Source organism: Ochotona princeps, chromosome 11 (assembly GCF_030435755.1).
Source record: "Ochotona princeps isolate mOchPri1 chromosome 11, mOchPri1.hap1, whole genome shotgun sequence".
In the NCBI taxonomy this organism is placed as follows: Eukaryota; Metazoa; Chordata; class Mammalia; order Lagomorpha; family Ochotonidae; genus Ochotona; species Ochotona princeps.
The window spans coordinates 70,955,823-70,981,427 of record NC_080842.1 but is presented as its reverse complement, the minus strand read 5'-3'; the positions used below and the strand labels follow the sequence as shown (position 1 = coordinate 70,981,427).

The 25,605-nt window shown below is 50.9% G+C and overlaps 1 protein-coding gene across 1 annotated transcript in view; it reads right to left on the bottom strand.

Annotated features, from left to right (window-relative positions):
- The window catches only part of STK32B (serine/threonine kinase 32B), a 201,602-nt gene that overhangs the window by 137,405 nt on the left and 38,592 nt on the right, over positions 1-25,605 (bottom strand). Inside the window, exon 2 of the mRNA XM_004579221.2 lies at positions 6,708-6,763. Within this exon, the coding sequence (XP_004579278.2) occupies positions 6,708-6,763 (56 nt within the window). The remainder of the gene's footprint in view (positions 1-6,707; positions 6,764-25,605) is intronic.

Sequence of the window (25,605 nt, the reverse complement as noted above, 5' to 3'; positions counted from 1 at the left end):
CCCAGGCAACTGGCTATGGTGGTGAGCAGCTGTACACACATGATACTGACCACCTTCCTTCGTCTGTCTCCTTCTTACAGGCATTTCCTGGGCATATCTCCCAACAAGTGGCCTGAACTCAACTCTGGGCTCAAAACCAACTTCTGGGGAACCCGAGGCAAGAACTGGCACCAGGGTGAGTCCAGCAAAACATGCTGCAGGTGCAAAGCTGAAGGCAGCGAGTACAAGTCTGTATGTGTGTACTACAGGGAACAGCATGCCACCCTGGCCCAGCTTTAAGCCAGGGCTGGGATACATCCAGCCTGCAGGAGCCCCGCGAGGCCAGAAAAGTCATCTGTTCTGGCCCTGCCAAAGCAGCTGAGGGTGGGACTCAAAATTCAATGCATTTACCGCAGGCTAAGGTTTAAGGTGATCATTTTGTCCACAGATGATGTTATAAATATCCAGTGGTCCCCGCCTCTGCACCCACCTCCTGTCAATGGGGCTCTGTGTCTCTGTCTCTCTCTTACACCCCCTTCTGGTTCTTGGCTGTGAGCCTCATCCTTGCCTCCACAGACACACCTTCCCCTCCAGCAAGCATGGAGGGAACCGGCTCCCGGGAAATGCGGATTTGTCTTTTCACAGGAAATGATGCAAAGACAAGAACTTCCACAGAAAGCTTCCAAGAGCAGCTGGCTGGGCTCAGATCTCAGTTCCACTCCTTGGACCACACACTCCACACACTCCATGCCCGGCCCTTCCATGTCACATGCCCTTCTCAGCAGAGGAGTGGGGGACAGATGGTGACCTTGGGAACACAGGGATTGGGAAGAGCTGTGTCTTGATGAGGAGAGAGACACAAGTGCATGTGGTGCTTCCAGAAGTGGAGCCACTGTCACCTGTTAGCCATGGCAGCGCACTCTCCCAGACCCCCTACTGGTGGGGCATCCAGGCAGACTGACTGCCAAATCTAACCTGCTTCAACTGTACCCAAAGGAGTTAACCTGCTGTGCCCCAGCCGACCCACAGCTCAGCCAGGAAAGTCAACAGACACCGGGGGGCTTGTGCCATCCTCCGTGGGGCTCCCATCCGTGGGTCTCCACAGCTGTTTACTTTCTACTCTGTACTTGGGGGACATGACTTCTCCACAAAACAAGGTCTCCACAAACTCACACGTGCTGCCTCTGAAAACTGTGCAGAGCAGCACACCGTCTGTTCCTGAAAATTCTTCATCAACACTAAGCATCAGAACTGCTGAAGGTGGGAAGCAAAGCCAAGGTGTTCATCCCACACTGGGAGCCGCACTTCATTTAGCCCACTGGCTCACCTCCACCTAGAGTGTCAAATAGCCGTGGAGCACTCAACTGCTCTTATCAGGCAAAGCAATGATTGCGTGGATTTGACCGGAACAAAGCTATATTCTGCTCCTGACATAGGCTCCTCTCATGCTAAACACTGGCTAGTTCTGACATACTGCAGGAATCTGTACATCACCAAGATGTGTTAGCATTCAATAGCAACTTAAAGAGACCAACTTTGGGACAGCTGTTACAGCCTGTAGGTTTAAGCTGCTGCCTGTGATGCTGGCATCCCATTTGGGCTCCGCTTCCGATCCAGCTCCCTGCTAACACACCTGGGAAAGCAGGAGAGGATGGTCCAAACCTTGGGCCCCTACACCCCTGTGGGAGATGTGAAGAAGTTCCTGGCTCCTGGATTCAAGCTGGCCCTTGCCAGCTGATATGGCCAATTGTAATCAGGACAGTGGATGGAAAGAAAGATCTCTCTTTTTCAGTTTCTCTGTCTCTTTCTTTCTCAGGAACTCTATTTAAAATAAATAAACCTTACAAAACGGAATGAAAATTCACTAACAAATGGCCAAAGTTATTAAGAGAGATGGGAGGGAGAGAGAAGTCAGCTGACCTTCTGGGAAAATCCTAGTTCTGAAATGCATGCCCTCCACTGCAGGTTCCTAGAGCCCGGCCACACCAGGACCACACAGTGCAGGCCAACAAGACAGATGAACAGCCTAGGGGGTGACACCAGGCAGAACCATGCTGAAGATCCAAGGTCTCCTGCTCACAGATTGGAAAGGCGCAGGTCATGAAAGAATGAAGGCAGCAGGTGATGGCCCTGTGCTTGGGCCCTAGGTGGGACACCCAGAGGAAGGCCCTGGCTTCTGACATCTAGGTTTTAGCTCTGGATCCTCGCTTCAGCTTAGCTCAGTCCTGACTGTTGAGGCCATCTGGGGAGTAAGCCATGAATGGAAGATCTCTCTCTAGCTCACTCTCTTCTCACTCTCCCATCATTCTTCTGAACAAATAAATCTTTTTTTAAACAGGAAAGAGGGCCCAGTGTGATAGCCTAGTGGCTAAATCCTCGCCTTGCATCTGCCAGGATCCTGTACTGGTCCTGTTCTTGTCCCAGCTGCTCCACTTCCCATCCAGCTCCCTGCTTGTGTCCTGGGAAAGCAGTCGAGGACAGCCCAAAGCCTAGGGAGCCAGCACCTACATGGTAAACCTGGAAGAAGTTCCTGGTTCCTGGCTTTGGATCAGTTCAGCTCTGGTCATTGTGGCCACTTAAGCAGTGAACCAACAGATGGAAGATCTTTCTCTCATATCTCCTTCTTTCTGTAAATCTGCCTTCCCAATAAAAACAAAATAAATCTTAAAAAAAAAAAAACAGGAAGAAAATGTTGCAACACATTTTATGAGACTGTAAGCCTAAAAGCAAATTTTGGCGTAATGTAAAAATAAACTAAAACAATTCCACTACAATAGTGCAAAAAATAATGCCATAAATTATTTAGGAAAATTTACTACAAAGACCTTGTTCTAAAGAAGACGAAACATCTCTAAGGCAAAAATGTTAAATACTTAACAAAAAAAGATTTGAAAAGAAAGAATGACCATGCTCATGGATTAGAAGACATGATACTATTAAACTGTCAGTTATTTTCACATTGATAAACAGATGTAATGTAATTTCAATTATAATCCCACTAGGTCTTTGCAGAAATTGACAAGCAAATCCAAAACTTGTATGAAAATCCAATGACCTGGCCTGTAAAACAAAACAAAACAAAAAAGCCAACACTGGAAAAGGGATAAATTTTGAAGATTTACACATTCTGATTTCAACAGTTAACAGGAATTTTGAGTGATTAAGACATTCTGGCACCTGCATAAGTTGGGTCAGAGAAATAGAGTGTGCCCGGAATAAGACTCCCCCCACGATCCGGCGGGGCTCAGGCTACCTGGCCTGGGTCCAGGGGCCCACCTGTGAGGGGGGTGCCAGGTTCGTGAGCTCCAGGAATGGGGGATCCAGTGGAGCTCAGCTCACCTGCCCCCAGTCCAGGGTCCCGTCTGTAAGGGGGGTGCCTGGATCAGGAGCCCCAGGGCTGGGGATCCGGTGGGACTCGGCTTGCCTGGCCCAGGCCCTGGGACCCGCCAGTGAGTAAATTGTGGATGTAGACCCCGATGCCCATGGAGAATATGGCAGCACATTTGGTACCATCACAGAGGAAGGAGAACAGGGCAAATTAGACAACTACCCCTGCAGGCGATGACAGCAAAAACCTGGGTGAGTGGAGACTTGAGGCTGACCACGTCAACCAATGGGCACTGGGAGGAATGCATCACCCTTGGATCAGCAAAATCAACAGCACTGCAGATCCATCCAGACCGCTTGGGCAGAACCCGCAGCACGTGCACCACGGTGGGGCCCTGGGCTGGTATCGGGTGGCCGTTCACCGTCCCTGGGTGCTGGGACATTTGGGAGGCTGGATGTGGCTTCTCCCATTGTCTCCCCGCTTCCCTCAGAGGCAAGAAGAAATGGAGAATTAGGAGGCAATGATTTCACCCACTTTTCCCTGATCCTCGATCCTTCCATCCTGGTCAACCCTGTAATTACCATCAAAAAGATAAAAAATTTAAATGTTTTTAAAAAAGAGGACTCCCCCCCTCGCCCATGATGATAGCTCATCTGACTTCCCACGCAGATTCCAAAACAATCTCTTAAACAAAACAACTCTTTCCAAGAAATAATATTCACACAGGAAAAAAAATGAACTTAGACTCTATTTCACACTATACAAGAAAAGTGATTCAAGATGAATCATAGAACTAGGACTATAAGCCATAGCCACGAAACTTTCAGGAAGTAAACACAAGAAAGTATCTTTGAAAAATAAACAGATTTTCTTGCACCAAGTTTTCTTTGGCAAGTTACATAAAGTAATAATGTGAAAAGGGAATGCTCTACCCTTCGTGCATCAAAACACACTATTAATAAGCTTAATAGACAAATAAATCCAGTGGAAAATAATTTTCTAATAAAGCACTAGTATTTTGAGATACGTACACATGTATCCCACACTTCAATAGTAAGAAAGCCCGCAAGCCATGTATTTAAACAGCAAGAAGCTTTGAAAAGATCCTTCATTAAAGATCTATGGCTGGCCATCAAGCTGATGAAACAAATGTTCATCAACAGTCACGAGAAAATGCAAATTAAAGCCACATTCAGATTCTACCCAAGTCAGACTGCTCAAGATGAAAAATACTGATAGCAGTCGACGTTGGCAAGAATGTGAAACAAACGGCACGTAGGTGGAAAACAAAAGGATATGATCATTTTGGAAAACCTCTTGGCAGTTTTGTGTAAAACTAAATCCACCCCACTCTGAGTGAACAACTCCAGCTCTAGTTATTTACCCAAAACAATGAATCAGATGGCCACACAAAAAGGCTTCTTCATGGCTTTTCAGAGCAATCACACCCAGAGACCGCCCTGGAATCTCCCAGGATGCCCATGGATGCAGGGCTGTGAGCCAGCAATGGACAGACACTTCTCTGTGGGAGAGAGGAGAGCATCGAGGCCCAGCAACACGGCCGGGTGAAGCTCAGCAGCATCCTGCTGGAAAGATGCCTTGTAAGACCGGACACGCTGTGGAGCTTCACACATTTCTCAGAAGATTCCATTTCAAAGAGGATGTTTCAGAACATGCAAATGTCATCCAGTCACACACAGCGACCGTGCTGGGTTTCAACTGGAAACCTGTGGATGAGGGCAACAACATTCTATATTTTGGCAGGGGTTCAGCTTACCCAGGTGCACGCATTTCCCAAAACTCAGCAAAAGTCAACTTGAAATTCATACATTTCATTGTATTTACATTATGCATCAAGACAGAGGTTGCAGGTGAACCTCTATATCGAGATATTCAGGTGGCAATCTACAGACCATCACAAGTGACAGATTTATGAGTGAACAGAAGGACAGTAAGATATTGCTTATAAAATGTGGGTAATGGATACGGGTATTTACCATAACTCTTCCAACTAAACTGTATGCTAGCAAGTTTCAGGCTAAAGTGATAGATGGATAAAGGGATTGAGAAAGAGAGGGTAGATGGATGGAAGGATAGAGGGAGGGAGGGAAGATGGGTGGGTGGATGGGTGGGTGGATGTCTGTACAGGTGGACGGATGTATGGGTGGATAGAAATGGAGAGATGGACAGATGGATGGATCAGTGTGTGTGGGGATGGATGGACAAGTGATGATAGATGAGGGATAGATGGATGGATGAGTAAATGAATGGGTGAAAAATGTATAAAGGAACGTGCACTGAATGAATTTATATGTACTTGTGAGCAGAAGGGCATGCTGGGAGCTGTGGGAGCCTGGGGGCACCCAAGGGTGGGAAGTGCTGAGCAGTAGGCATCCTTAAACACAGGAAGTGAAGGCAAGAAAGTAAGATGCAGATCCAGAGAGCAGGAGTCAGGGCACATGTGCTAGGGGACAGGGCCAGTGGCACACAGGGAGAGTGGCACGCTGAGTGCAGGGCACGGGCCGGCAGTGGCTGAGAACGCAGCGGACACCTGCCCCCCAGGCTGCAACTCTTCAGCTCACAGGGTGGCCACTTCACTAATCGCTGCTGCTCTTCCCTTACTACAGCCCCCACACGCTCCCCATACTCCCAGGGGCCATCAAGTGTGGCCCAATCCGTGGTATTTCTCTTCTTTCTAAATGTAAGCTACAGAATGGAGAAAGACACGCAGGCTCCAACAGCATGCATAGTGCAGGCTGTGGAATCGACAAGGGACGAAAGGACAGAGGTAGGCAATCCTGTCACTAGGTCAAACATCTCAGTCTCACCCTGGCTGTCCCCACAAGTCACCTTGCAGGGTGGGGGGTCCCTGGTCACCAAGCAGCCATGACTCCAAACCCCGGCATCCACACTGCTGTTTGTGGGGCTGTGTATCCAGTGGCCCACCTTTCTGAGCTTACAGCTTTTCTATCTGTAAAAGGGATATAATTCTTGACAACACTAGGACGTTTCTGGAATCCTGAGTAGCAACATTCCAAACAACCGATGCTCACGTGGCTGGGAGAACTGTTGAAACAGTCAGGTTTTTCTTTTTCTTTTTGTTTTTTCCACTTTGCATATCTAGATTGTCCAGGAAGAAAAGGGCATTAGAAACCTTAAAGTAATTACCATTGTAAGTTACCTAATCAGGGACTGCCCATGGTAACTCAATTTCCAGAATAAAATTATACCAGAGCCAAAGGAAGCCATGTAGACTTCCTTCTTGGTACCAATTTGTCAAACTGAAATCTTGCTGGGGAACAGCAAACTCCCCCCAGTGCAAACCACACACACACACACACACACACACACATAAACACAAATCCACCAAGCCCAGGGGTCTGGAAAATTTCATCCTTACCTTCCCAAAACTTCCTTTGCCAATGGCCCGCAGAATCTGGAAATGGTCAAAGTTGACTGCAAGAGAGAAAAGAACACAGGTCAGATTTCTCCAGCCTTGCGTCACCTCTGGCACGTCCTGACCCACAGACCACCCGTTTGGCCCAGCATCCTCACACTTGCCCTGGCAGCGATTCCACTGGGACCACCCCAGCCCCCACACACTCTGCCCACCTTGCACCCCAGCACAGCCTTCCATTCCTGCCACTTCAGCTCCCTCGCCCTCTGCCCACCTGCGCCTCCCTGCCTCCCACCCAAAGCCACACACCCACAGCCATTTAACCCCTTGAGCTCCTCTGCGCCCCAGCCTGGCCTCTTGGTGCAAACCCTGCACCCTGTGGCTCCTCCCTTCCACAGGCTCCGGCTCCACAGGCTCCACAGGCTCCGGCTGCACCTGCTCTCCATGGCATCATGGGCTTTGAGATGCAGCCCTGCCTACCACCTTGGGTATTCCAAAGCCATCTTGAAGTCAATAGGTCCACACCACAGCTCTGGCTCAGCAGTGTCACCATTGTGTCTGACCACACAAGCTCGAAGCCGGGCATGCAGCCTCTACCCCGCCTCTCCCACACCATACCTGGCCCTTCACAGCTTGATCCATTTTGCCTCTTTGCCATGTCACACTGCTGTCCACCACGGGGCCATCACAGCCACCTAACCCCACCTGCTGCCCGTGTCTTAGACCACTCCAGTAGCCTTTCAACATCCTCCTCTCCTTGCTCTCCCACCAGGGGTGGCAAGCAGGGTGACTGTCCTTGCCCACAAGAGGACTCCTCTCCCCCCCACACTACCCCACATCCACCCAGCACAGACACACTGATTGACTTGGCACCCTCAGTGATCCTTGCTCTCTCTGGGTCCAGCATGGTCTTCTCAGGGCCCCACACTGAGTCCCCTGCAGCTGGAGAAAGGTCTGGCCCAGCCCCAAGCCCCCACTGTCCAGTGTGCCATAGGTGGCACTGTCTGGCACTGAGCTCTAAGTTCCCTAGTGTTAAGTGCCTTGCCAGCCCTCTGGGCAGGAGGGATGAGGGGATGTACGACCCCCTGGGCAACCAGCACCAAGCGCGGTGCAGTCTTTAGTTGAGGAACATTCATAGAAGGAAGGGACAATGGATGTACCATGTCATGGTGTCCAGTAACACCCCTGCAGCACACCAAGGGCCAGGGAGGGGAATAAACAGGACATCTGAGCAGGGCTGAGTGCCAGCCAGGGCCCATTGCTAAGGATAAGGCTGCGTTAACAAAGATGCACTGGACTAAGGAGCTCACTCCTGGGTGGAACTCAGTGAGTACAATTGGTGCCCCATATGTCATCCAACGCATGATGGATGGTCCCTGGGAGGAGCTCGTGTCCCCGCCAGGCCAATGTCAGTGGCCAGTGGGTGACCACATGCCTCAGGTGCTGAGAGCAGAAAGGCCGGGTTAATAGGTAACCAGGCCAAGCCTGGGTTCTGACCAAGACTGGTCGCTGTCTTCCAGGGAAGAGACAGCACCCCTGAAGGTCAGGAAAGCAATGAGCTCAACCTGCAGAGCCTCAAGGATTTGGTGCTGTCCCAGGAAGTGCAGGGACCCTGGGGTCCCACCCTCTAGGCAGCCACAGCACCCGTCGCCCAGGCCCCTCCCCTACCACTCTCTCACCTTCCACACCCAGTGTGTGGGCTTGCTGCCTGGTGATGCTACCCACCCATGTGACCCCTCAGTAACTCACATCCTCCCAGGGCTGCCTTCTGTAGGCTCCCAGGCAACGCTCAGCAGGACCCTGCCCCGAAGCTGGACCACCAGCCCTGTAGCCCTGGCTCCACCCTGCTGGCTGGCACACTTGGGTCTTGCGGGGCCTCCCTTCTGTAGAACGGCACCCAACATCCTGTTGGCCTTGGAGGGTGAACAGCAGGCACCTCCCTCTCCTCTGTGTGACCCAACTGCAGGCCTGGACAAGCACTGTCCACACCTATGTGTGGACACTCACCCTGGCCTTCCTCTGGATTCTGTCTCCAGGCAGCAAGCTTCCCCTCTGCCCAGTGATGCCAAAAGCCAGGCTGGGCCAGGTGGTGGGGCCTGTGGCCAGGTGGGTCAGTCCGGCTGACTCCAGGCTCCTACACCTAGCTAGGGGAATGCATGGCCGCTGCCCTCCTGAGAGCATCGCTGGCCCCAGGCATGTCCCCTCTGGAAGCAAAACTCCACCCGCTCTCCTAGCTCCTCCCAGGGGCAGCTGTTCATCTACAGCTACCGGTGCTATTTAATAGTCACAGTGCTTGAGCAATTCCCATCTACCCATGCCCCCTTCCCCATCTCTGGGGGTCTCTTGGCAGGGGGTCTCCCAGGAGGCACCTGCTAAAAGGCACCTGAAGACAGTGACAGTGGCGTACCGCCTCACTGAATCTCCCTGGGTCCCACGGTTTTGAGCATGTGGGCTGCTCCTGCCAGTGATGCAGTATCTCCCTCAGACCCACTGTGTCATGCTTGATGTGACCATGCCTGAAACAGCTGGGACACGTGCATGGTCACACACCCAAACAGGAATGGCTTCATCACAAAGAACGCCAGCCCACACGCCTTCATAATCCTTGTTTGTGAGACGCCTTGGCTGGGGACAGGGCCTGAGCGTGGGTTTCCTGGGGTGACCATCCTGTCCCAGTTTGCCTGGGTCCCTCTTAGCGGTATCCAGAGGGTCCTGCAGCCCTGAGAGCCACTCAGGGCCCTCCTGGCGGAAGTGAGGACAGCAGGTGGCACAATTTTCAGATTGTTAACCTGTTTGCCTCCAGATGAAGCCATGGGCCCTACTAGAGTGTAAGGTGAGCGACAGACGGCAAGCCGTGGAACTGACAAAGTACAGTCTTTTTAGACAAACCCCAACCAGTGTCTATACATGTGAGGGGGAAAGCCTTGAAAATCAGCCAAAAAACAAAAAAGATGTGGGTGTTAGCCACTGGCCAAGAGTGGAGCTAGGGCACACCAGCAGGGTGACCCCAAAAATAGGGTGTGTGCACCTGCCTGAGAGGCTGTTGGAATGATGCCTGAGGGCTGTGACTTCCTCACCCAATAAGGGTGTTCTCAGGCCAGCCAGTCTCAGTTCTCGGTTCTTGCTTCTTTCTTGACCCAGCCCTGTTGGGTCTCGGTGTGGCCTGCTCCATGCAGGGAGTCTCCCCAGAGGCACATCAAACTGGAGTGGTCCTTCACTCCGCCCACTTCTTCCTGCTTTCAGCGTAAGCACCATGTCCGGAGCCAGCCACAGCAGTAGCCCATGTATGGGAAGCAACAAACAGCAGCAGCAGCAGGATAAGTTGGCTACAGACGTCCTCACTCCTACTGGGAACTACTGGAGCCATGCCAGCAGCCAACCACCTCTGGATCTGCCAGCAAAAGGCCTACCTGCCCAAAGACTCAGGTGAGCCACTGTCAAAGCCAGAGACACTGCTCCACACTCGCAAAGCCAGGAAACACGGCCAGGACTCAGGAGAAGCCAGCCTGGCTACCACTGCACCCAAGGGCAAGAGTCCTCAGGGGCACGGACACGGGAGCCAAGCAGGGCTGCCTGCACCTGAATTCCACCACTCGGCAGCCCAGTGGCCTGAGGGAAGCCACGTGGCCACATGGTACTTTGGCCTGATGCTTAGGTAACAGCCTGAAACAGGTACCTGCCTCACAGGTAAACAGCAGGTACAAGACCACAGCTGCTGAGGACAGCAGCAGGCATGTGCTGGTGGCCACGTGGGTGAGGCTTGCTGTTCGGCAGGAGTGGCTTTCACTCACCTGTCACAACGCTGCTCTGGCTAACCCCACAGACCACCCCTGGGGTGACGCTGGAAGCGTCCCAGTGCCCATCCACCACGGCCAGAGCTGTCCCATGGGGAGCTGACCATGCTGACTGTCTCTCGTGGACTGCCAGGTGCTCACTCTGACTGAAAAACCAGGGGCAGTTCGTCCCCAGAGTCAAGTGCATCTGTAAGACGGCTACCTGCTTCTGCAAACAGCCAACTTCCTGTCCAAAACCACATGTTGAAACTGCTATGCCTCAAGAAGGGGTGGCAAGCTCTCAGGCCTTAACTGTCCCCAGACAGCGAAGCCGGGAGCTCCCTCCTCCTTGGGCCATAGCCTGCACGTGCCTGGGCCGTGTGTGTGTGCGTGTGTGTGTGCACATGCATGTTTTTAGTTTGGTGGGCCTGAGGTTTACCATGTTCTCAAGTGAGCCAATGGTTGCCACTGGGAGATTTCAACCCCCGCCAATTCTGCTTTCTGACACTTAGGATGTCAACTGTGGGAAGGCCAGCATTTCTGCCTGCTTTGTCCACCTAGAACAGCCCCTGAAATACAGTGGGTGCTCAATAAATACCTATGGGCTGAACAAATGAGTCTGCTGTGAATTGAAAAGGGAGAAGTCCAAGCAAGGCTGGCTGTACACGTTAGCAGCGACAGGGCTGCTACTGCCCGGAGGTCGGGGATGGTGAAGGAAGTGCTCAGCCCTTGACATCTCAGTCACCTCTGAGGGGTGGGAAGGAACACACGGAGAAGAGGGTTGGGCAGCCAATGGACACTCCCTCCGAGGGATGGGAGGAGACACTCAGGAGGACGGCCAGGCAGCCAATGGACACCCTCTGGGGGTAGGAGGAGACACTCAGGAGGACGGCCAGGCAGCCAATGGACACCCTCTGGGGGTAGGAGGAGACACTCAGGAGGACGGCCAGGCAGCCAATGGACACCCTCTGGGGGTGGGAGGGGACATGCAGGAGGAGGGTCAGGAGGCTAAGCAGGGAATCTGTCAACTCCCCTCAACCTTATGCTCACATGTGACAAGATTATGGTTGAGGTTATCCCTGCAAATAGACAAAAGTATTGAGAGTAAACAGATGAGAAGAGGTCGATTATTCTGCCAAAAGCTGAAAGGCTGAAACACAAGAGTCTCATCCAATCAGACATAGAAATATGGAGTTTGTTATCCACTCAGAAAGTGTCATTGCACGGGACAAAGCACCTATAATGAACAAAAAAGACACTAACTTCCACTGAGACATATTCTACTGGGAAGCCAAGTCCCCAGAATATACATTGAAATCCAGGAGATTTGGAGGAAAGAAAAAGGTTTTTGAGGCCCTCAGAGCAAGGCTAGAGTCCAGCAGGAGAGATGGTTGGGGAGCTGGCTTGGGAGACCAGCTTCACTGTGCAGAAAACCGCCAGGGGGTCAGAGTGAAGGTAACTGCTTAAGCCACAGCCAAATGCCAGCACGGAAGCTCTCAGTTAGCAGCTTCCTCTTCCCTTGCCTGCAACTTGGGGACACAGCAGCAGCCCCACTCAATGCTCACCAACTCCTGAGCCCTTCCAGGGCTGGCACCCGCAGCTCCACACATGTGTGAACCATGTGTGCCTGCGTGTGTACTGTACCCCAAGTGCTGAACACTGGCTTTGCTCCAGGAACTCCCTCTGCCCCATTCTCAGATCTTAGAGCGCACATCCCCACCTGTGCGTCACTGCTCCCCCCATGTTGGGTTCCTCCGGGACACACAGCTCATTCCCATTCCCATTCAGAGATGAGATGCAGACAGAGAAAGGCTCCACTCTTGACCAGCGTCCACTCCTGCTGGCCTGGGCCGGTGCTGGGCCAAGTGACCCGTGCTTTTTCCTGCACCCTCCCTGGCATGGGGTGAGCAACCAGGCTATGAGCCCTTCATTTAGCCTGACTAAAAACCGTTTTGTTTTCTAGCTGATCGATATGCCTCAGAAAGCTCCCCCACACCTTTTCTTCCCCTGTCTCGCTCTACACTCTTATCAGCAAAAACACTTTCTCTGCGAGCATCCAGGCAAGTTCACGCGCCCAGTGTGTACAAAAACATGAGGCAGCCATGACCTCAGGGCATGAACTCACTGGGATGCTGGGGGAAATGTGGAATCCAGGATAAGAAAATCATCAAAGTGGTGACTTGACAGGATGAGCCGCCGCTATCGGTTCTTTGAAAGTAAAGACTGTCTGGGACCTAAGGCCTGCCCGGTGCATCCTGCGAGGCTGTCAGCAACGGCAAGTCCTTGTCTCCCACCACTGGAGGCTGCCAGTCCAAAGTCCAGGCGGCAGTGGCCTCTGTGGCCCCGGGCCTCGTGGCTGGATGCAGTCCTGGGCACTCCGTGGCCTGCAGCTGTGTCACTCTGCCCTGTACTCCTGCCTCTATCTTCCCGCTGTGGGCCCGCTCTGTTTACTCCTCCTACAGAGGACACTATGATTTCATGGTGAGAATTCCCAGCTAATTACATCATAAAGACCCCCCACCCTTCACAGATGAGGCCACATTCTGAAGTTCCAACTGCCCATGAACTTGGAGTGGGGTGGGGCAGAGGGCAGAACCTTATTTAACTCAGTAGAGCCACAATGGCTCCTGGCCCAGAGGAGACATTGAGTAAATGACCATGGGATGGATGGGCATGTGACCAAAGGAATGAACCCACATTTGTAAATGCACATGTGTGTACACCTGCTTCAGTCATGAGCTGTGGCAACAGAAAGAAACTGTCGCAAGAAAATACTGACACTGAGCTCTCCATTCAGCAGAGAGGTGACTTGCAGACCCAGCCTGTGCTGTGCGAATCAGTACAAAGCACATGGATGGGAAGCAATGGGACCAGGTCACCTGTCAGATCCCAAGATCCAGAGAGAAGCTCTGCTGCTGTCCGTGCCATGGCCACTTCCAGCAGAAACCACAGTCCCAGTTCCCTGATTAGCGGAAGGGTGTGATACCTATCCGCCTCTGGCTCACCTAATGCTTGGGCTGAGGTAAGGACCCTCTGGGTACTGGTTCTGCTGAAACATCTTAGCCGGGACGCAGGGAGCAAGCTCGGGCAGACAAGGGTCTCCAACCCGTACTGTGATGCAGATGATGTCTTTTGCATTCATCTTATTAATGTCTCCCATTAACTGCCAAGTGTCTGCCTGATTAGACTCTAGCCGCTTCTAGAAAGCTTCCATGTCCTTTGCACGCATGTTGAGTACTAACCATATCCACTGCTTAACTACTAAGTTCTAGGGCCCCATGGTTGGTGGTGAGATGGCCAGGACTCCCAAGTGCAGGTGCAGAGGACAGCTTGGGGCTGGGCTGAGTGGTGGCCTTATCATTCTGGGGGTGGAGTATTTCCCCACCCACTGACTCTCCACTCAGCGGTAGCATGCCACCTGATTTAGCCAAGCTGAAAAGTGATTAAGCGCTTGTGTACATCTGCTTCTATTTGTGTCCATCTCAGCTAAAGGAAGCTGCTCAGATGGGGTGTGACAGCTCCCTTGGCCTCCATACTGCATACACTTTGGTAGAATCAGGGCATGAGAGAACCTCTTTCTAGAGTAAAGGTTGTTAGAGTCTGGGCCAAAGCCCCCGGACGTCAGGGTGTGAGCTAGTCAACCCCCAGAGAATGACAAAGAGTCTCGCTGGTAATGCAAACAGCAAACAGAGTTTATTGCGCCAGCATGCCCGGGTCAGACCGCACTTGGGGCACGCAGGCCAGCCAAGCCGGGCGGTCGGACCCCGAACAGCCCAAGACAGTAGCTTATATAGGCCCTTTGGGGCTGGGAAATACATCAAAAGTAACAACCTTAGACATGTTCATTATTTTATGGCCTTCAGGCACAGGGAGCCTGTTTCGTTCCCATACCCACTATCTTTATGGCTCATCCCATTCTCACACCCTTATCTTCCTCTTGTTCTTGGGACCGGAGAAGAACTGTGCCCTTGCCTTCACAAAGTTGCAAGGCAGCAAAGAACAGATTTATCGCTAAAGCGTAATCCTCCCAAAGTCCAGGCACCTCCTGGCCTAGCAAAGTAGCAGTTTTCTTTAGCACAAGGGAATCTCACACTGCCCAACAAAAACATACTGTTTTAGCATACTAATATACTATCATAGCATTAACCTATACTCCAACAAGGTGGGAGGCTTATCCCAGGTCCTTGATTCTTCCCTGAAAAGCTGTGAAAATTCGGGGAGATCATGCAAGCAAACAGCCCAACACTGACCAAGAGACAGTCCTAGGCAGCCAGGGTAGGGCTGCTGGGGACACAGACAAAAGTGAATGAAAAAAATGACGGAGAGTGGTGAGCAGGCTGAGGGGGATGGGTGCTGGGGGCCGCTATGCAGATGACAGTGATGACAGTGGCCATGAGAGTGATGGTGATGATGATGGTTATAATGCAGACAATAGTTATGATGATAGTGCTATGACCATGATGCTGATGGTTGCTATGGAGACAATGGAGACAATGGTGATGATGAAAGCTGCTATGGATTGAACCGTGTCCCTTCAAAATTTATGTGTGGAATCCTAACTCCAAATACCTTGCAATAACAGTATTTGGAGATGGGGTGTGAAGGAGGTGATTAAAGTAAAACAGCCCATAAGGATGGGACTCTTGGTGCCCTTAGAAGAGGAGCATATGAAAGCACACACACATAGAAGAGTGTCCGTGTAAGGACATGAGGAGATGCTAGTGACATGAGAAGACAACAGCTTGTGACCATGTAAGGACATGAGGAGACAGCTGCCCTCAAGGGCAGCAGAGAAGTCATGGAGAGAACCTTCTGCCAACAGAAGGAGAGCAGCCATCAAGAAGGCTGGATCCAGCTATAGGGAGGAAGGGAAGCAAGGGCCAATGGGCTTTGGTTCACAGCATGAGAGGTCCGAGAGTCTGGTCCATAGCCCGTCGTGTTTGAACAACATACAGTGACACAGCAGAGAAGGAGCTGGACTCCGGGCTCAATGACCAGCGGTGAGGGGAGACACACACCTGGTCCAGGCACTACATGGAGTCAAGGCCAGGATGGCAGACTCAAGACGACACCAGCACCTGGAGGCAACCAAGGAGGGAAGTCAAAAGGACAAGGTTCACTCAGAGAAGCTGGAGAGAGTCAAGGGCCATCAGAACACTCGAGGGAAGGACTATGTCCATAGAGTCCCAGGCATGGGCAGCATGGCAACCCTACCTAACAGCACCCAAGACCTGCATGCGGTATATTCTCCAGGCACCAGTAAAGGGATGGATGGATGGATGGATGGATGGATGGATGGGTAGATGGATGGATGGATGGATGGATCAGTGAATGGGAGGATGGATAGATGCATGGATAGGTAGCTGGGTGGATGGATGGATGGATGAGTGAATGTGGGTGGGTACAATGAACACACAGTCAATCTTCTACAGTGCTCTTCCTTCTCAGCCATTCTCCACTGGGCGTGGCATCTGCATGGTCAGCCTGGGTTGTGTGTCCCTCAGTCCTTCTGGTCCCCAGAGGTAGCTCACTATTACATGATGCCCAGGACACACTGCCTGAATAGGATGTCTATCGCTTGCCTATCACTGGGTGCAGCAATCGCCTTAGCTCTTATGGGAAGACCAAGCCCAAATTCTGCTGGGAGGCAGGCCTGGCTCCCGCCCAGGACCCCTTCCCTCCCATGACAACTCCAAGCTTTGTTTCCATGTCTGAGAATTGGGAGCAGTAAGATCAATCACTGTAAGAATTGCAGGTGCTCACCAGCCTCACTCTGGCAAATCAAACTGGCTCAGAAACTCAGACCGGCAGTGTGCTGTGTGCCCGTCTAGTTGCTGCCGTAACTGCTCTGACTGCTGGTTGCTGTCACTCAACTGGTGACTGTGCACGTGGAATCAGAGCCAGCTCTTCCCTTTTCTAGTGTTATGACTGGCTTCCTTGTTTTGTAAGAGGGGACTCAAAACAACAGTCTCAAGCTGGGGCAGTCGAGGACAAAGCTCTTCTGGCACCAGGAGACTGGCAGACAGCAGCCGCTTGGAGGCAGTTCTGTTCCTAACGCACGGGAAATCACCAAGTTCTCATGACCCAATGTATTGATCTCCAAACACCGCATTCATTCCTTCAGCAAGCATCCATTTGCACTTGAGTTCCAGATATCTAGATGTGGGGATTATAAAATGATTGGGTAATGGAATAGGGGCGTGTGGAGGAGAAAATAGTTATGAAAACATTAAGGAAATACGGAGTCGATGAACAAACCACGGCAACTGTGGTCCCTCCAGTTACCACATTAGCTTCGGAACGTAGAAATGTGCCCTGTGAGATTTGGCTCCTCCATGTATCACACCATGTTCACAGCTGAGTGTGTCCCTTCAGGACGGAAACTCGTCCCGCTTAATTTGCTGTAAAAACAGGATGCTTCCTAACAAAACCTTCCCGTCACAGCACAAATTGCTGAGTGTACACTTGAGGCTTGTCAGATTCTTGGGAGGCAGATGAGCCTTGAGAGGCCTGGGGCGGGGATGACAATGTTTCAGAGAAAGAAAATGAAACAGAGCAAAGGCATTTGGCCTCACAGTAAGACACTCCCCTGTCAGAGTGCCTGGACTCAATTCCCGATTCAGGCTCCTAACCTAACTTACACTAGGAGACCTGCATGGAGTTCCTTCTCCCAGCTCTAGCCCCAGCCACGGCCTAGCCACAGCATGTGTTTGGGAAATGGATGGAAAATAGCGCGCTCTCACTCTCTCTCTCGCCCTTTCTGGCTCTCAAATAATTAAACAGTAACTCAAAAACAAGGGAAAGTTTTCTGGAATTCTTATACCTCCCCTGCAGATGGCACTCCCAAATACCCATCTTTAGAAACTCAGTACCCAAATGCTTTCTCTTGCCCCTACGAGGAGGTGGCAGATGCTCTTGCCTGGCCTTAATCTACTTCTGATACCCCAACAGTCAGACATGCAATTGCTCCTCTCTGGAACCTGGAAAGAACTTCACTCATGGGACCAAGCAGAGAAGGTGCTGTGGGAACAGTACAAAAAGACAATATATCACACAGTCAGGTGTGCAGTGTAGCCCTGGTAATGAAATCTCAAGACAGGTGGGAGTGGGGGTACAGAATTTGAAAAATAAACCATCTACTGGAGTGGGGATAGGATGTTAGAAAGACCAAGAAATGAGCCATGGAGGCCAGTGGTAAGGAAACACAAGTCACAGGCCCCTGTAAGCTTTGGTCCAATGCTCATAAAAGTTACTTGAGCTGTTTGTGGACAAGCGCCTCTGTTGGACACGGGCGAGGTATCTGGGAAAGGGCAGTGGTGAGGCAGACCAGGTCCTCAGTCCACCATGGAATCCACCTCCTACCCAGGCAGACAGTTAGAGCAGGCAAGTGAAGACACAGCTGTAAGCAGCCAGCCAAGCCAAGGGGAATCAGGGTATCAAGGCAGGTAACTCCACAGGTGGCCAGGCAGGCCTCCCAGGTCACTGGGCTTTTGAAACAAGACCTGCAGGGAGACGAGGCCCTCACTGAACAAGGAGTCAGCCTCAGCACAGGGGATGGAGTGGGCCAATGCCTGGGGCGGTGGTGGGCCTGGCATGTGGGAGGACTTGACACTCTCATTGTGCCAAGAGGCCCATGACTGCCAGTGGCTGCTATGAATAACCACATGCTAACAAACACAGCCTGTTTAATGAGATCATGTAACTAAAAGTTCTCCCAAAAAAGGAAAAGGACAGGGGTCCTTCATGGCTGAATTCCACCAAATCATTTTTCTTTTAGATTTATTTTATTTTTTTTATTGCAAAGTCAGATATACAGAGAGAAGGAGAGACAGAGAGCAAGATCCTCCATCCGATGATTCACTCCCCAAATGACTGTAATGGCTGGTCCTGTGCCGATCTGAAGCCAGGAGCCCTGGAGCCTGGAGCCCAGAGCCTCCTCCAGGTCTCCCATGCAGGTGCAGGGTCCCAAGGCTCTGGGCCGTCCTCCACTGCTTTCCCAGGCCACAAGCAAGGAGCTGGATGGGAAGTGGGGCTGCTGGGATAAGAACCGGCGCCCATATGGGATCCTGGTGCATTCAAGGTGGGGACTTTAGCTGCTAGGCTATCACACCAGGGCCCCAAACCATTTTTGGTAAAGAATACAGATTCTTTTAAAATTCTTCCAGAAAAACAAAAAGAGAGAGAGAGAAACACCTGAAAGCAATGGAACACTTCAAACGGCCAGGATGACGCTGGCACCAAAGCCAGGTAAGGATCCTTCAAGGCCAGCCACCTGAGAAAAGCAGACCGGAGCATATCCTCAACACGGTGGTAGCAAGCCAATGGCACCTTAACAGGATCACACAGCATGGTCAAGTGGGATGTATCCCTGGAGTTCAAAGACGGTTCAGTCTAAGGAAACCTGCAAAGCCAATACACCACATCATGGAAACAAAGGTAAAAACAGACACAGAACAAGCATATCACAAATCCAACACCCCTCCATTGTAAGCACCCCGCTAACGAGGCAGCTCAGCATAGCAGAAACCATGGATGATAAACCCACAGCTGACGTTACAGTCAGTGGTGAAAAGCTGTATTCTTCTCTAAAAGCATGGCCAAGGCAAGTACTCCCATTCTCATACTGGAAGTTCTCACCTGAACCCTCAGGCAGGCGGAAGAAATAAGGTGCATCTGAACTGAAAAGAAAGGAGGCAGCCCGTCTCTGAAGGTGATACTCTAGACATAGATCCCCTACGCCCTAAATACCCTACCAAAAGCAAAATCCCTGTTAAGGACAACAAATTAATAGAATATAGAATTAACATGCAAACTACAGATGCATTTCTATATAGTGTTGACAAACTATAAAAGAGAGAAATGCACAGAATAATACTGCTACATTAGCACTCAAAATAATGAAATATTTGTAAATATATTGCACCAAGGCCACACAAGATCTATACACTGAAAAATACAGGTCAATGATGAAAGAAATTAAATAAAATGCAAATAAATGAAAAGACATCCCATGCTCCTGCATTGGAAGTACCAGTATCGTTAAAATGTTCAAAGTGTTCTGCAGACTCAGTGCGATCCTTAACAAATATCAATGGCATCAGTCACAGAAATAAACAATCCTAAAATTCATAAGGAGCCAGAAAAGGACTCAAAGAACCAAAGCAATTTGGAAAAGAACAAAGCTGGAGGCATCACACTTCTGATTTCAAAATATGCTATAAAGCTTAAGTAATTAAAATAGCATTTTAGGCCCAGCGCAGTAACCTAGCAGCTAAAGTCCTCGCTCTGCATACGCCAGGATCCCATAAGTGCACCAGTTCTAATCCCGGCAGACCCACTTCCCATCCAGCTCCCTGCCTGTGGCCTGGGAAAGTCGAACATGGCCCAAAGCCTTGCGACTCTGCACCCACATGGGAGACATACAAGAAGCTCCTGGCTCCTGACTTCAAATTGGCTCAGCTCTGGCCATTGCAGTCACTTGGGGACTGAATGATTGGACGGAGGATCTTCCTCTCCGTATTTCCTCCTCTCTTTATATCTGACTTTGCAATAAAAATAGAAGAGTCTACGTCTCCACAGAAAACATAAAAACCGCCAATGGGGGAGGCATTTGCCATACTAGTTAAAATGCTATTTGGGACAACTGCCCACCATGTCAGAGTACTAAGCTTGAGTCCTGGATTGACTCCTAATCCCAGCAGTTGGTGGCTCGAGCACTTGGGTTCCTACCACCCACACAGGAGCTCTCAACAGAGTTCCAGTACCTAGCTATGGCCTGGCACAGCCTCTCTCTCTCTCCACTTCTGTTTAAAGTCAGCTAAACTGGTAGCTGATAGTCAAGTTATATTTCTTTAATGTTTTATTTGGAAGGCACAGAGAACAAGGTGTGGGCGGGGGGAAAGGCTGGGGAGTAGAATGGGAGAGAGAGAGAGAGAGATCAACCTACTGCCAGTTCATTTCCTCAATGCCCACAACAGACAGGGCTGGGCCAGGCAGGAGCCAGGAGCCAGGAACTCCATGCAGATGTCCATGTTGTCCATTATCTGCTGCCTCCAAGGATGCATTAGCAGGAAGCTGGACTGGAAGCCAAGGAGTTTGGACTTGAACCAACACACTAACATGGCATCCAAAAGGGTGGCTTAACTCACTATGCCCCAGTGCCCACCCTGCTTTTCAAATTATGCATAAGTAAAACTATTTCTAAATGATTTTCAGAAAATGACTAACATGCATACAAAAACATGTTCAACATCACTAACCACGGAAACAGAAAACTGCTGTGAGTTATCCCCTTATGCTTTTAGCAAAGCTAGTCTAGGAGAGGCTGACAACATTAAATGTTGGCAGGGATGTGGAGAAAAACGGCCACCACATCCTGGGGAGATGATGTTACTCCATTCAGGACAGTGTAGAACCATGGGAAAGCTCCCCCAAAACCAGAATGAGAACTTCTGCTCCAGCAATTCCACTACCAAGCATGAATCCAAGGAAAATGACATCAGAATGTTGAGGTGGGGGTGCATCTCCCTGTCCCCTGCGGCAGCATCCATGAGAGCGAGGATGTGACATCAACCCATGTGTCTACAGACAGATCAATGGCTCAAGAAAATGTGCTATTAGGGCTCAGTGCGGTAGCCTTGTAGCTAAAGTCCTTACCTTGCCTGCGCAGGGATCCAATATGGGCACCAGGTAGTGTCCCAGCAGCCCCACTTCCCATCCAGCTCCCTGCTTGTGGCCTGGGAAAGCACTCAAGGACAACCCAAAGCCTTGGGACCCTGTACCCGCGTGGGAGACCTGGAGGAGGTTCCTGGCTCCTGGCTTCAGATCGGCTCAGCTCTGGCCATTGTGGCCACTTGGGGAGTGAATCAACGGATGGAAGATCTTCCTCTCTGTCTCTCCTCATCTCTATATATCTGACTTTCCAATAAAAATAAATAAAACTTTCAAAAAAAAAACAAGAAAGAAAATATGTTCCAGACATGTGATGGAATATTATCCAACTTTAAATAACAAAATCCTGCCATTTGCAATAACGTGGGCGAGCATGAAGGACACTGGTTAACTGAAGAAAGACAAATGCTGCATGCCCTTGTCCCTACACAGAACCCAAAACGTTAGAGAAGCAGAATAGAAAGAATGGTGGTCCCCAGGGATGCTGGGAGGAAGGAAGTGACAAGGTGCCAGTGAGACCCAACGTTTTAGACAGGGGTCAGTTCAGGACACCCACTGTACACAAGGATAGTTTTAGTCACAATGGATTATAAACTGAAACCTTGCTGAGTGTAAACATTAAGTATTCTAATCACCAATACATACGTGAAGTGATAGATATATTAATTTAACTATTCTTCAATGCATACCCTATATGCTACTTCCCACACATACATATTTTATTAATTAAAAATAAATACAATGTAATATACAACAAAAATATTACTTAAAAATTCAGAAGCCTTTTGCATAGGGAGCCTGTGCAGCCAGCTATCCCGGCCACATACCCACAGTGCTGACAGCAAGGCCCTTCTGTATGTGTCTGTCCACGCCTGCACGTGTACAAGGATGTCGCAGAACGAGCAGCGTTCAACAGCTGACCAGTGCCCAGTCAGAAGCTGTTTCACCCTTGTGGGGGCGCATCCACCTTTCCAGCCTGTCCTCCTGCTTAATCAAACAGGAAGCAGGCAGGAGCAGGCATCCTGCTGTGTCTCAGGTGAGATTTACATCCTCAGAAACCCAGAGTTTGTGCTCATGTGAGGACAGAAGCTAATTAATTCATCTTTAACCCCATCTACGACTGTGCTCGTGTGGCTGTTTGTGGTTCAGAAGTGTCTCCACCTTTATCTGACTTTCACTGCAGCCCTGGGAGGGCAACAGAGCAGAGATGCTTGTCCTGGGTTGTGGGAAGGCCAATGACCTGACCCAGTCACCAGGCCAGCTCTGCTGATGACACGGTCAGTGACTGTCCTTCGGGGATGCACTCCCTGGGTTCAGGCCAGGAGTCGCTGTGCTCCTGCCAGCACAGGGCGACTTCCTCTGTACCGTACAGATCTGAGAAATGGACACCTGCAGGAACGCACTTCTCCGCTGGGCCAGGACGTGTTCAGAACCACGTAAGGGCTTTAAAGCCACACAGCGCGCCTCTGCTCCAGCTCCTTGTTCTTCCCCGTACTGGCTCACTTCTTCCCTCACACTGCCCAGTTATGCTTCAAGTGCCTGTTGACTCCAATGCCTGCGGGCCTAGGGTAAGAGAGCTCTTACAGCTTACATGTGTGTGTTTTCTGCATGAATTCTGAGTCGTCTTATGGTGAGCCCTTCTGGGAAGCAAAGTGACAGAGGGATTGGAAGTGGACCAATTACCTGTGCAAATCATTAAGGTGAGACTTTGGGGACCTGGAAGAGTCCCAGGGCAGGGATATGGGATCTCTCCCATCTACAGGGTCATGATCACAGGTAGACAGTAAATAAACAGAACAAAGTCAGCTCAAAATGCAGGCTGACACCCAGAGAGGACCGCCCGAATCTCTCGGCTTCCCACCAGATGAAGTCAACATCGCACGGGTGCCTCTGTGAAAACATGCCCGAGTCAGGGTGTCGCCAGGGACTCCTCTGCAGCCAGGGCCTCGCCAAGCTGTCTGCCCAGTCATTCTGTCTCTGGTTTGTTCATTCTGTGGAGTCAGAGTGCAGATAGAGGCTGAGGCTGCCAAGTGATCACGAAGGACACGCTCCCACCTGTAACGGACAGCATGCTACCGCTGGGTGGAACAGCAAGCCCGCCCCGCTCCCAATGAGAGGCACTGCCCGCCCTGCTGAGCAGCGCCCAGTGGCCGGCAGGCACAGTGTGCCCCTGGGGGATGAGTTTCATGTAGGCAGCCTCCCTCCTCTTATTGTAGGACAGGAGGAGTTGGTGCGAGAGATCTGAGCTGAACAAAAGCATCTTCTGTGTCTTCTTGAGACTCCTTTCAACAGAAAATCCGGCATTTAACAAGAGCAGTCCAGAGGAAAAGTGCCAGAAAGATCGAATTTGTTCACTTGGCACATATCTACTGAGAGCCTTGCGTTTGTCAAAGTCAGCGCCTTGCACTGCAGACACCCAAAGAAATGAGACAGACGGCAGCCCTGACTGTGGCAGCCCAACGCCGCCCTGGCTGCGGCAGCCCAACGCCGCCCTGGCTGCGGCAGCCCAACGCCACCCTGACTGTGGCAGCCCAATGCCACCCTGGCTGCGGCAGCCCAACGCCGCCCTGGAAGACCAACACCAGCCAGAACAGCATCTGTCACATGCAGCAGAGGGGCTGAGGGGCTGCAAGGAGCTGCAGCAGGCTGCTCGAGGGAGGGAACTGTTAACAGGGATCACAGGAGCAAGCAGTGTCCCAGGGAAAGGCAGGAAGAGAGGGCTGGGGAAAGCAGAAGTGACACAAGCAAAAGGAGCAGCCAATGCAGACACTGAGCTGGGCAGTGGGTGCCAGGCTCAAAGGACACTGGACCCTCGAGGGCAGGGGCAGGCACGCCATGCTGGGCCTGGAGGCTTTGATCAAGAGCCTATGTCTTAATCCTAGGGACAGTGGGGGACTCTGCAGGGTGCTGAGCAGGTAGTGGGGAGCATTGTGTGAGAGAGTGTGTTCATGTGTGTGTTAAAGCAATGGGTGATAAACTGGTTTAATCATTAACAACACAGCTCCCCAGTCAGTATAGCTAGATTGCAATGTATTAACAAGCAGTCCCAAAATCTCACTAGCTAACATAAGAATTGCATATTTTTCACTCACAAATACTCAAAGGAGAGTTTGCTAAGCTCCTTTTGTCTATTCTGGTTGAGCTGTTTCAACAAACCACTGTGACCTAGAGGGAGAGGGTTTGGAAATAACTGGCACATATTACTCACGAGGAGGCCTGCAGAGCAGGAAAAAGGCCCGGGCAGATCTGATATAAAGTGGGGGCCCACTTCCTACTTCCTGTGCAGCCACCTTCTTCCCCATTTCCTGGTTCCTGCACAGCCTTGTCTCACTGTGTCCCCATGTAGTTGAAGCCCAGAGGTCTCTCTGGGACATCTTTCACAAAGACACTAATCCATTAGGGACTGCTACATATCACCTCCCACAGATCCCAACTCCTGATTCCACCCCCTCAGTGTTCACAAGATAATTCAACACATGGATGTGGAGGTGACACAAACACTCAGGTCTTTACTCTGAGGGACCCACACCAGAGGGACCCACACTGACAGAGGCTCCGAGGTGCCTGCTATACGTGGTTCTGTTTGGCTATTGTCTGTCTCTTCCCACAAAAAAGTAGCAGATATGTCTGTTTTGTTCACTTCCTAACTCCCACTCTCCCCAAATGCCTGGACTGGGATAAGTGACATTATTGACTCAGCTCAGCCAATCACCTGTCAGGCCCACAGCAAGCCCAGCCCTGCCCCTAGATCTGCCCCTGCAGCTCAACCAACCTCAGCTTGTATTTCTCCTCCAACATTTGTGATGGCTCAGGCTGTGGGGTCAGGCTGTGGGGTGCCCAGATGTTTGGTCAGACATCACTGTGACTGCATCTTTGGGGTTCTTTTGGGGTGGGATTCATATTTGATTGGTGGGTTTGGGAGGGGTCCTGCCTTAGGCAGTGAAGCAGTTCCCATCCACCTGGCAACTGTGGGCTTGAATGATTCCACAGCACGAGCTCCACAGAGTGAAGAGGTATGCTCCCCGCTGCCGCACAGAGCCTAGAAGTGACCCCGGCATCAGTGTAAGGCTGCTTTCTCTTCCCTGCTCACGTTCCTTTCCAACCAACACTTCCTGAGACCACATCCTAAACAAGGTACAACATAGGTACTTTGCTTCAGGATCTACTTCTAAGAAGTTTAAGTGGAGACAATACAGCCCTCGAGAGGGCCATGCACTTTCAATCACAGCACCTTGCGTGCTTTCTTCCTAGTACACAATATGCTCTCTTTTTTTTAATGTATTCACTGGTGAACTCACTATCTAGAACAAGGACATGCACCTGTCCTTGTGCCGTTCATTGCTTAATAAACATCTGTTCGGCAAATGAATGGATGGATAGATGGATGAATAAATAACCCCAAACACCAGCTTTCCCGTGAAGAAAACAAGCAAGCACACACGGTGGCAGTGGAGGGC